Source organism: Erigeron canadensis, chromosome 4 (assembly GCF_010389155.1).
Source record: "Erigeron canadensis isolate Cc75 chromosome 4, C_canadensis_v1, whole genome shotgun sequence".
Lineage (NCBI taxonomy): Eukaryota > Viridiplantae > Streptophyta > Magnoliopsida > Asterales > Asteraceae > Erigeron > Erigeron canadensis.
The window spans coordinates 3,993,248-4,006,352 of NC_057764.1; the positions used below are offsets into that span (position 1 = coordinate 3,993,248).

At 32.3% G+C, this 13,105-nt stretch overlaps 1 protein-coding gene across 1 annotated transcript; it reads right to left on the reverse strand.

The window, feature by feature from the left end:
• Positions 1-2,355: 2,355 nt before the first annotated feature.
• Positions 2,356-7,088, reverse strand: LOC122595115 (ATP sulfurylase 1, chloroplastic-like). The gene is made up of 5 exons (XM_043767428.1): positions 6,535-7,088; positions 4,964-5,369; positions 3,419-3,679; positions 3,237-3,323; positions 2,356-2,788 (listed from the first exon to the last, which is right to left on the reverse strand). The coding sequence occupies exons 1-5, from the start codon at positions 7,032-7,034 to the stop codon at positions 2,651-2,653; spliced, it is 1,392 nt and encodes a 463-aa protein (XP_043623363.1). The 5' UTR covers positions 7,035-7,088; the 3' UTR covers positions 2,356-2,650.
• Positions 7,089-13,105: the final 6,017 nt, after the last annotated feature.

The window sequence follows — 13,105 nt, forward strand, 5'->3', positions numbered from 1 at the left end:
GCTTGAAACAACCATGATTCCACACCAAATACAACTGCAATTCTACACCAAATTCAGCATAAAGTGAGCCATATATTTGCAGCAAAACTGCCCCAAGTAAGCAAAAATCAACATGAAACTACGATGACACATTTCGCTAATGAAATTTTCATTCTTAAAATTTACTAAAGCTTCTTTTTCTATTTTAAAAGTTAGACAAGCACTAAAATACTAATATATAATTCAAGAACAATTCATTAATTGCATATTACATTGCTTGTTATGGGCTAACTAGTAATAACAGTTTTTTAAGCCAATCTTTAATCAGACTTTTATCATTTCACAACTCAAATAAATATGTCCTAATAAATAAATAATAACAATAATAATAATTAAATAGTTTTGACAATAAAGAAAAAGAGTTATGGTTTATATAATTTACCTTTGAATTCAATCTTGTAGCCAAAAAGGGGTTTCAATAATCCAAATTAAAGAAAGATTAAAATTTGGGTATTTGGAGAAGAATTGAAGAAACATCATACAATAATAAAGTAACACTATGGAGGGAAAAAAACGCGTGGTGTATCCCGACCAACATTTTTGGTATCTCGACCATATCGTTCCAAAATAGTGTGGGCCCCCTGTCTGTAATGGTAAATCTGGTAGAGTAAAAGCGGTCCCCTATCATTAATAGTCTAGTCGGGTTACCAAAAGTATGGTCGGGTTACCAGGCGCCAAAAAAAATCATGTACTAGTAATTGGTACTCTTGATTGACTACTAATCCTCAAATAGATTAAAGTCTTCACTACTAATCATTGACTGTATTGAACTGCCGATGAGCTCTTGCACTCTCTTGGTCTAGAAGTTTTAGAGTTAGAACATCGGGATAAAATTTACTTCATTGAACATGATTATAAATAAAGAATGTTTTAACCAATGGTTAGGATACATGCTAAGGTTCAATTAAACTCATTATTTCTTAAAATAATTGAAATGTCATTTATATCTAAATTATTCTATCTTTGAATTTGTTTTATAACGGACATTATGATTATTGATGGACCACTAGCTCACCCGATCATCTCTTCGTTATAGGTGGAATCCATTGTAAGTGAGAGAAGAATCATGTCTCACATAGAACCTAATTTTTTTTTGTCATAAGTGGGACTTATGATCTCTCCATTAGACCATACTTAATCATTCATCCTTTTTCACTAACACTTTTCTATACACCTCCTTCACAAACACTTTTTTTTACACCTCCTTCACATTCTCTTTTTTACCATTACCATTTACCTATCATCTGGAATCATCTTTATATAATTTGATTCCCCACTATACTCCACAATATATCCACAATATTATAAAGAAAGAAAAGAGTTAGGTAAATGTTCGCTTCTCCATACATATTAACCGTACCTTGTTGCCTTAACAATTTACCTACGGGTGTTTGATGTTAGCGCAACCTTTTCACCTAATCCTTACCAATAGTCTTATATTGAATCAATGGTATTACCTTTAAATATGAATAAAATCTCACCTCAATCACTTGGATTAAGGGTCAATCAATGGTATTACCTTTAAATATGAATAATATTGTAACGAAATTCAACTCCATTCTCTAATTCCACTACCTTAGCTCCAAAAAGCTTTTTCAAACGTATCATTTTTTAGGTGTAAGTTAGCAAAACCTATTCAAAATCATTGAAAAAACATCGAAAGGACCTTGACAAACTAGCTGCTGCATAAACCATGTGATCTTGAATTCATTCAGTCATCAAACTTCCCTTGGTGTATAGTCTTGAAAAAAACTTTACCTTTGTAGAGTTACGCCGTCCAATATTGTTTGCCTGGTGTATAATATGAAACCTTGATTAAAAACCAACACTTCTCGCATAGATGCTAAAATGCTAACCACCAACAGAACACATTTGGTAGATCAAAGTTTGATGATGACATCCCAGGTGCCGAGGGAGTTGGTAAATCCACTCAACTATCTCGTGGCATATTTTTTTACAAGTTTACATGCTACGTCAGTTTTGACCACAACTCTTGACAATCTAATTACTCAATCTGACTTAATCCATCGCATTTTACTTTTGTTACAAAAAAAAATCAATAGCTAAGAGTTGGAGAGTGTTGATTAGCATTGAGGCTCATCGAAGGTAAGCAGGTAACACTTGCCTATAGAAGTACATCGGCAAAGTTGTGTGGGCAGGAACTCAAAACTAATAAAAGATTATGAATGTCAATATGTAGACCTGGGTAACTAAAAATATTGTACATTAAAGTGATTAGCCCAAATACTTGTTTAAACCTTCTAAGCAGATAAAAACCATGAAAAGAACGTTAAGAAAATGTAACAGAGGAAGAAGTCTTTCAAACCTGAGAAGTATATACTGCATCAAAAGCAAAAATACAATATGTTACAATGTGCACAGATCGAGCACATGACTTTTTACATGGAGGCAATAGCAACGCCTCAACTTATTCAGATAAGTAGCAGTCTTAATCTTACCAAAAACAATCCACACTGCATACCATACATTTTAAACATTGATGTTTCAAACAAGCCAAAATTCAAAAATCTTGGCCATGGAAGATGGAACACATTTTGGTTTCAGAGACTTCCGCGTTCTCATCTGTTCTGGTTCATGACATGTCGGCAGATCAAGCTGGGATGGGTTGAGGGATTCTACCCGTGTCATTTGCAGCCAAACTATCATAGTATTCAACTAATACTTCCCAGCCACCAGGGCACATGAACCCATCTGGTGGATTTTCTTTGTTCTTTGCAAGCGTTCGCATCTACAGGAGAACACAAACATAAATCACACAGACATCAAAATAGAAACTAAGGTTTATACAGAATCAAGAGGTCACAAAATGGGTTTGTCGGATGGGTCAGATGACCCGTTAAAATAAATCTTTAGCAATGTGTGAAAAGGGTCAGGTTGTGTTGATCCAAAACATTATACGTTTTCTACATTTTTAGTAGATTACTAGTGTGTCAAATATCAAATACAATTGCAAAAGTTCTGTTTTTCATCATCAACAAATACACTTTCGCCAACTTTCAATCTGTTTGGACCTGTTTTCTATTGACTACGGAATAATACTTTTCACTCGACCCTATTGATTTGTTATAAATAGATCATATCCCAAATCAAAACATTAATAACTGAACAGGTCCAAAACGGCACACCTCTTGTTCCAGGTGAATATGTGAAGGTACCATGTTAAAAATATTACACACCTTGGTACCCGAAATGAAGAGGAAATCCTGAGCTCTGGAGGGATCAAAGAATTCCATTTTCTGCTGTTTTTTGTCATACGCTGCCACCTGAATAGCATTTTCGAGTGAATAGTGTTTTCTTGACACAAAATAATCAAAGCAACATGTGTTATCTGCAACACAAATGATATTCATTCAAGTACCTTGAACGGAAGAATGTTTAAGCGTTCAAGTCCAGGTGCCATGCTAAGTACTTTCTTGCCATGGTCAGCATCATATAAATCTCTTTTCTCGGTTGGATGACCCATGCCAGCTGGATCACGGCCCACTATGTAAAAGTTGGCACCAGCATTGATCCGAGCTTTGGCATGCCATTGCACCTCAGTTGGGCCAGCATAGTGCATTGGAGATGGGAATATAGATACCACTGTGTTTTCTGGATCAAGAACACCGTCCTCAAGCACCTACAGTTTATCCACAAAATCATCATGCTTCATCTATGGAGAATTTACAGTGTTCTGGCAATAAAATACTGATAAATTCATATTCTTGGCAAATCAGGTTGCGTTACCAAAAAAATTAAAAAAGAGGAAGGATGATTAAACTGACCAAAAGAAGGTTACACATCTTTCTAAATTACAAAACACACAACACCCTAGAAACACTATATATTAAAGGTGGCAGTTTTCACTCACTTATCTATTGATGGATCAACATAAGTTTTAATGGGTGAAACAGGCATAATCAGACCAATAGCTTAAAGAAATTATGGCATTTGGATCAAAAGTTGCCTATGATGCATACATCATGTATTAGAACAATTAGATTATTATTAAAAAAGTTTAACTTTTGTAATAATATATGACACGATATCGCTACATCATAAACATATTTGGACAAAAAGGGTTACACCAACCCATACTTATAGTACAAGCTTTGACCCACCATTACCTAGTCCACCCAGTTTGTCACCTATAGTCTACAGATGTCATTAAGTATAGTGATAGTGTGGTTCAAAAAGCTGAATGAAAATTATGTCTGATACGAGACACCTTAACATAAAGGATGAATCTTTTGATACAAAAGAAAGTAGAAACAGGGGCAATGTGAAATATTCAAATAAATGAAGTTAATTTGCTCTATAGAAATATGTCAATGAGATTGCATAAAACTATTTCACACTTTCAAGCTAACTGTATTCATTGTGTGATCTCACAGAGAATTAGAATCGTCGTAATCAAGAGGATTTCATGTGATTATTTCTATGATGGAATGACAACACATTCTTTGAATTTGGTAACTAATTCGAGCAAAAATGATAATAAAAAGTTGAGAATAATAAAGTCATGTCAAAATAAAATCATTTGGAGAAGACACTCATAAAACAAAACTGTATATTCATAACTTCTGTTACCAAAAAAGATTTAAGCATTTATGCTCTATCAAACCGAGACAGCAGCCTAAAAGTGAATAGGCTGGCGGACTCGCAACTTTTTGTCAGCATTTGAATTTGAAAACCTAAAATTTGAAACTCGATTGACTCAATACAGTTTTGCCAAAATAATTCAACTTTGTGCTAATATAAACATTTAGGAGGTTTTAAGCATATTATTACAATTTGGATGACTGCAGACCTGTTCCTTTTCAGCTTAACTCATTCGACCCCTTTAGAAAATAAGCAGAAAGTACAATACTCACTAGTAAACAACAGGCTGGTATTAAAATTCAATAAAAAAATTGCTACTGACCTTCTCATGCTGCTTCATTCTCCAACTAAGTGGAACATCATCTGCCTTCGTGAATCCCCCAAGTGGATGGAGCAAAAGAACAGGGTTCTTATAACCCATTTCAAGAAGCCGACGCCTAGTGTCAGTCATCAAAAGAGCATGACCATTGTGTACTGGATTCCTGAGCTGGAAAGCAAACACTGCATCAGCATTTCTCTTTTCAAACTCTGCACGAAGTTCTGAAGGGGAAAGTCTATAACGATCAAGACCATCATGATACTTGATTGGTTCAATAACTTCAAGATCACCGCCAATAAGCCAATCTCCAGCACTAGTTATGGCTTCTTCAACATAAGGAAGACCAGGGGCAGTTGTACCCCAAGTTCTTGCAATTCGTTCTTCTTTGTTGTGCTTGTAGATCTCAATGCTAAAGAATCAAAACATATAACCAGAAGTCAATGATATTAGCTACTGCAGATAATGAAATGATAGTTGAGTCCTAAGCTTTTATAGATAGCTTATGCAGGTGATAATGCTTTCTTCATAAGGAGAGGGAATCTCTGGCCTATTTCAAGTTGGAGTCATGAAACATAACCTTCTATATACAGGGCAAGTTTGATCCATTTGCTTGTAAATTGTTTACTTGGGTTGTCTGTTGTCGTTTATCTCGTATGGGTCAAATCAAATATGCAAGCTAATGAAAGAAAATGGGCTAAACAGGTGGTCAAAAGTCACCAAAGTGTCTTTTTGGTACATACAATGCAACAATTAGAATTACTTAATCCGAAACTCTATAGTGATTTTGTTTTGCAATCCTGGGTAAGACATATGTTTGATAAAGCTTTTATAAATTGGACAAAAATAAAATACAGGTCAACCCCATGACTCAGACAGTTTTGACTAGTTTAACTGTTTTGACCATTACTAAAGAAATACCCTTTATCATCCATTGCAAAAGTTTACCCATTTTGACTGTTTCAAAACCCTACCCTTTTTCGACCGTTGCAAAAAGTTACCCGCTTCGACCAATTCAAAACCCTACCTTTTATCGACCGTTGCAGTTCCCTTGATCTTATGGTCACCTTTATACTTTCAATCATTAAGCCTAACTTTTTATCATCCTCCAAAAAAGTTTAAGATAAACACAAACTTATAAAAAAAAAAAAAAAAGCTTGGCTGATACTAAAACAAACTTTTCCTCTTTTACATTCATAAAAAACATATATTATTGCATTTTTTCAAATTCAAATTCTTTTCTCCTTTTTGGTATATTCACAAATAACCAAAAGCACCCTCCTTTATATATCGCATATATCCTCAAGATTCCTAAACAATAATTATCTTGGACCACCCACAAAAGGAAACAACAACAGGCTATAAAAAAGCACCCCCTTTTCATACAACTTTTTGTCAAATACATGAATAAATGGATAAACCACTCATTCTTGGCCCCACCAAAACCAGTCACATATTCAAGTAAAACATATAACAAAAATCAGATACAAAAACAAAACCAACAATAACATGAAATGATATATGTGTGTGTGTATATATATATATATATAATAAAAAGAATGACCCATATATCTTACTTGTTCAAAATGGCAACAGGGTTATCATTAGAATCGATAAGGGCAACCGAATTCGAACCCGAAATCCTGTCTTTTTGGGCATCATCGATATCCAAAACAATAGGCAAAGACATATTAACAACTGACCCATCTCCTAATCGGAGTGAGTTAAAATGAAGAGTTTGGAGGAACTCGGATTCTCTCATGAACCCGGTCAATGGACTCGCCCAGCCTTCGCTAAGCACATGTACCCATTCAACATCTATTCTTGACAACTTTATTTTCACCATTTCATTTGCTTCTTTTTTCTTAACATCTCTTAATGATTCTTTCACTACTAATTCAACTAACTTCCCACCATCTGGCTCAATCAACCCACATCTGACCCGACCCGAAACCCGAACTGGGTTTTGTTTGTATGATACAGATGAAACATTGGTGAGGTGGGGTTTGTATAAAACATGAGATTGAGGTTGATTTAATGGGGTTTTGTTGATGAACAAAGATTTCATGGCAGCCATTGTTGTTTGGTTTTGTTTTTTTTTTTTCCCTCTTGTGCCAAAAGGTAGATTAGACAAGAGGGATAGGTGTTTTAATGGAGGTGTAAATAAATAGTTGGAATATAAAGAAAAGAGTTGTTGAAATGGGAGGATGAACCTAGACACCATGTTTTTGTATTGTTTCACTTTTTAAAATTCATATTACACGTTTTATATCTTGTTTTTAGCGTAACTTTTTACAAGCTTTTTAGTTTTTTCGTTTTATATAGAGTATAAAATAAAATCGTATGATTAGTTGTTTAGTTAGGTATTTAATTTTGTTTTAAGACCATCAATATGGAGCAGAGACGGAGTCAGGAATTTTGATTGATGGGGATCGGATTATGAAAGATACAAGGTCGGGCTTGAGTTATCTAAGACCCTAGGCGAGATAACTAGAATATGTGTCTAGTAAACAAACAACCTATGCTTTTATAATATTGTAAAGCTAAAGGCTCATTGGTACACAAATCCAACTTAAATAAATTTATTGTTATAAAACCAACAATTTTTATATTTGGTGCAAATGACCAAATATCAAATTCATCTCTTGTAAACAACCAAAAATAATACTCTTGTGCTAGAAAGAAAAAACCAATAGATTGCAATTTCATACGCAATCATCATTTAATTTCCAATTAAACTTTGGTTAAAAACAAGCCCCACAAGTCGTCAAAATATCTATATCATACCCACTATTATCTTTATATTTAGATTATTAAACCCTCCTAATTTTCCTCTATGTAGTACTAGTATAGTAGTATGTATCTATAATTCTGAATTCAAATCCATACAAATGTCTACAAGTTCATTCAGGGGCTAAATGAAATATACTTATAAGATAAGATCTGAAAAAAAGATTTGACAATAATATAGGGGTTATAACTGAAAATTGTTATATAATATCTAAAAATCATAAAGCACTTCATCTTCCTCATATGCCTCCAAATAGATTACAACGACACCAACAAAAAGCTTTTACATCTACTTGATTTTAATCTCAGTTCTTATAATTTCCGCCAATTCTCTCCGCTATAAAAATATGAAAGGCATAAAAATATTTATATCAAAGGTTTGGTTATTAGTTAGGGGTGGCTTGACACTTGCAAATCTCCAATTTTCTCCGGCGAAAAATATGGTTGTTGGGGGGGACCAAACACCCCCTAGCCCCCCCTCTCCCTTCGTCTCTGATATGGAGAATACAATGAATTATTATTCGTTATTTTTTGCTTGCCAATATTAGCTTTAGAGCAAAGTGACGTAAACTCACTATGTCAATGAGACTAGTAAATTTTTTTTCTTTTCGAACAACAAATTATTAAAAAAAAACACTAACAGGTTGAGGATTCAACCGTTAATGAAATGAAAAGAGATACTACATTTATTACATCGAATCGAGTATCAAAAATAAGAGTAAGATACAATAGACTCAAACATAAATTCTTTCCTCAACTTTCCGGGCGAAAAAGCTTCATCGTTTTGATACTTCCAAATGACCCACATTCCGCAAAATACAGTTACTTCAATAACAATCTTCTTTGCCGTGGGAGTCCAAAAAGCATCAATCCAATATAACAAACTTGCGGGCGAAGTTGGAAGAACAGTATCCAAGTTGAGCCATTTCAAAACTTTTAACCAAATAGTACATGCAATCTCGCAAATTAACAAAATATGGCTGGTCAATTCTATTTCTTTCGCACATAGAGGACAAAAGATAGATGGCATATCAATGCCCCTGTTGGATAAATTAAACCTTGTAGGGATGGAGTCAAGTAACAATCTCCATACATGGAAATTGTTAAGATTTAAATATCATGACTTTAATCATTCGGGTTGGAGACTCACTTATTATATTTATATGAGTGAGGTGTGACCGTGTGGGATATGTGGGGTATATATATAGAAGTCTTGAGTTATATTCAAAGTATTCGTGTTTACTTAAGAATTACAATATGATAATTTCACATTAAAAACAAAAGAAGACTTACCGAAACAGTTCAAATTTTGAGGTATTAGATATATTGGTAAAACATGCATTTTTGATGATAAAATTTTAAACTCTCAAAATGGTTTGCTTTTTGAATGAACAACCCGTTGTCAAATAATATGGCTTAAGGTGATTTTGCCCCTTTCTTTATCAATCCTTTTCACAATTATGTATCATTAGACCACTTATTCCCTTATCCCACCACAAATTAGAGGCGGATTTTGCATGAGGGCAACTGCCCCCTCCAATTTTAATACAATTTGTATTTATTTTTTTTTAGTTTTTATAAATATATTTAATATGTTGCATCTAAAAAAGATACTAAAAAGATGATAGCGAAAACATGTCTTGTATAGTTAAAAGCTTATCATTGAAGTCACAATTGATGAAGCAATTTATGTTTTAATGGTGTTGGGACTTAGGTTGTAAGAGAGATAGTGAAATATGGGGAAGAAGACGATTCATTACAAAGATACAATACTTTTATGTTTTTGACCCTTTTAAGTCCTTATACTTTATTGAGGTGAACATACTTACCCTTTTACTTTATTTACAAACTTTTTGTCTTAAATTTTGTATGTAATTTTTTTTTTTGTTTTAGAGAATAGTTTTTAAGTAATAACACAATAAAACAAAACTTTAATTTTTCAAATCTATAAAAAATATTATTTGTTATACTTGTTATTAACCCTTAAGAACTGGATCATTAATTATAAGTGTTAAGACTATAAATCTTTTCTGAAATTATAATCATGGTATATATCATATGCATTTAGACTGGTAAGGGAGAAAACTTTTGATTGGTTGCTACGATAAAATCTGACTTTTAAAATACCGTCATATACTCATATATTCCACTTTGTCATGATAGTTGAGCAATACAACCCATGAACAACATATGCAATGTGTAATTATTCGAAATCTGAAGGGATGATGATGACGAAGAGTATTTATTATTATTTTTAATTAATGTAATGCTTTTTATTAATGTGATATGTTTATTATTGTAAAGTATTTTATTTTATAAATAGTTTATTTTATTATTCTGTTTAATTTTAGAAAATAAATGGATAAATAAAAGAGTTAATTACTGAAATGGTACCTCACGTTTGCGCCATATTACTGGACCTTTCCTTTTGAAATTACGCTGATCATACCCAACGTATGCAAATCTCCACTCGGACCATACTGGAGGCTAACGCTGTCAGCTGGCCGTTAAAACCTCCCCCACGTGACTTGCACGTGAGGGGTAAATATGTAATATCGCGTTTCCTAATTACTGAAATGGTACCTAATGTTTGCACGATATTGCTGGTTTCATACCTATATGTTTCTTAATTACTTAAATGGTACCTAATGTTTAGTTATTAATTTATTTATTTTTTAATTTGTTTAATTTTTCTTTTATAAAAATTCTCCAAAACTTGTTACAATTTAATGAAAATAGTCAGAATACACTTATAATCCACTCAAAAATAATACCAAATAGCTATTTCATAACAAAATATAAGTTTTAAAGTTCACAAATAACCAAAAATAGCAATAAAGTATCATAAAACAATTTTAAAAAAATTTGCGAGGAAAATTTTTTTTTTTGAAAAAATTCCGGAAATATCGCAATGGTAATACCAGAAATACAAGTCAGTATTTACTGCGACACGAAGCTTAAAGCAATGTTTTAAATACTCGTAAATACCGGCTGATATTTCTGGTATTCCTGGATATTTCTGGTATTACCGTTGAGGTAAATTTTTAAAAAAGAAAATTTTATCTTTTTTAAAAAATTATTTGTATGATACTTTATTACTATTTTTGGTTATTCGTGAACTTTAAAACTTATATTTTGTTATGAAATAACTATTTGGTATTATTTTTTAGTGGATTATAGATGCATTTTGACTATTTTCATTAAATTATAACAAGTTTTGGAGAATTTTTATAAAAGAAAAATAAAACAAATTAAATAAAATATAAAAAAATTAATAACTAAACATTATGTACCATTTAAGTAATTAAGAAACATATAGGTATGAAACCAGTAATATCATGCAAACGTTAGGTACCATTTCAGTAATTAGGAAACGCCATATTACATATTCTCACGTGCAAGTTACGTGGGGGAGGTTTTAACGGCCAGCTGACGGCGTTAGCCTCCAGTATGGTCCGAGTGGAGATTTGCATACGTTGGGTATGATCAGCGTAATTTCGAAAGGAAAGGTATGAAACCAGTAATCTGGCGCAAACGTGAGGTACCATTTCAATAATTAACTCCAAATAAAATGAAGAGTTGGTTTTGGCAAAGATGTGTCAGTTTGTATGTCGAATTAGATGTATTGATATGACGCTAAGCTAGCACCACCAACAATGGTGGTAAAAAAATAACGTAGATTGCCATTAATAAATATAAAGTTTTACCAATTAGTTTTTTAAACTATGAAATTCTTCTACGTTGGTGTTCATGATTTACAAAACAAGTTTCACTAATATTTGTACGTATGTTGCTTTCCATGTAAATTTTTGTTTCTTATATACCATAAATCATAATTTAGTGGCCAATAACAAGGAACCCACTTGCCATGTTCGTTCATTGTGCTTTTTAGTTAGTTGAAATAAAATTTAATATATTTAAGATAAACATAAAGATTGGTAACGAAGGTGATGTATTAGTCATTTTATTATTAATAAATAAAATAATGAAATCTATTGAAAGACAATCCAAAGATATTTTGGTCTCTATATTGTTTGATAGAAAGTGACTTTTGGTCATGGATGGTGTTCTTTTCACCTAAAACGTAAAAGATTCTTAGATAAACCAAGATTAATACCCTAGTCAGCTTTATGTTACTTGTAAATCAATATATATAATCTAATATTGAATTTGTTGTAAACTTCATGTATATCTGGCACAAGTCAAAATTTAGTTAAATCTTTTATTTGGGTTTACTTAGATGATAATAGATATTTAATTCTATTTTGTTAAAGTTTACTTTAATATTTAATTCAGACTTAACAAATCAGATAATTTATATAATTAATACCCCTACTAAATTGATGAAAAAAAAGCTTCATCACTCACTTTTCTTTATAATATGAGAAAGCGCCCGTACGATGCACGACATGATAATTGTTTAATGTTTTCACGAAGTAGGTTGTGTAGGATGTGTCGTGTTGGATGTGTTTTAGCGATTCCCTTTGCTTTTCCAGGCAGGTGTTCATAGAATACCCCTAACTGCGTGTTATGTTTTGCACCATGAAGTTTTGCAGTTAGGTTATCAGTGATATAATCGAGGCTTCACATAGTCTTTAGAAAACAACATGGTTATTCCTATTAATTTATATCAGACAGAGGTTAATACTAGATATAAGGTTATGGGTTTAATACCCCACTCGTAAATTACCGTTGATTTATTTATTTCGTTTGTCCTATCATAGTTCTTCTTTTCTTGTTCAATACAACTTTCAAAGTATACGATTATATCTTAGAAAGTTATTGACTAATTATTTTATGATTAACCTATCTAATGGAAACTACATATTTTTTGAAAGGTGCAAATTGAACATCACAACAAGGGGTTTAAATTTATTGTCTTAACCATATCTACGTTAAAGAGCTCTCTTACCCAATATCTTATAGTAGGTTAAACCCTCTATTAATTTGTCCGAAAGGGACAATGATTAATAGAAGTAAAACTCTTATCTTTTCCGATCTCGAATCTAGGTCTTCCTAGGAACAAACCTTCACTTCATGTGTTACTGGGCTATTAACCCAATAACTGCCAGAAAGTTAATTTCTTTGTAAAAAACAAAGCTTGGAGTAGAATTAGTTAACTTGTCTAATAATCTCATTTTCATATATCCGTTAAAGGTATTTTCTGAACAGTCTGCGTAACATTATTTAAATTGTCTAATAAATCTCATTTTCATATATTCATCCATCTCAAATAATATAAAAGTTTATCATCCGTGATTGTAACCAATTATAAACGAATGTCTATAATATAAAAAAATTAAAGTTGTGTTCATTATATGTAACGAACTTTCAAATCATGTGCATTATATATATTCA

What these genes read in the sequence shown, in the direction of transcription:
- LOC122595115 (XM_043767428.1), bottom strand. Translation starts at nt 7,034, where the DNA reads ATGGCTGCCATGAAATCTTTGTTCATCAACAAAACCCCATTAAATCAA. An exon ending in CCTGTTGCCATTTTGAACAA is followed by an intron (nt 5,370 to 6,534) that starts GTAAGATATATG and finishes TTGATTCTTTAG; the next exon opens with CATTGAGATCTACAAGCACA. An exon ending in GAATGAAGCAGCATGAGAAG is followed by an intron (nt 3,680 to 4,963) that starts GTCAGTAGCAAT and finishes GATAAACTGTAG; the next exon opens with GTGCTTGAGGACGGTGTTCT.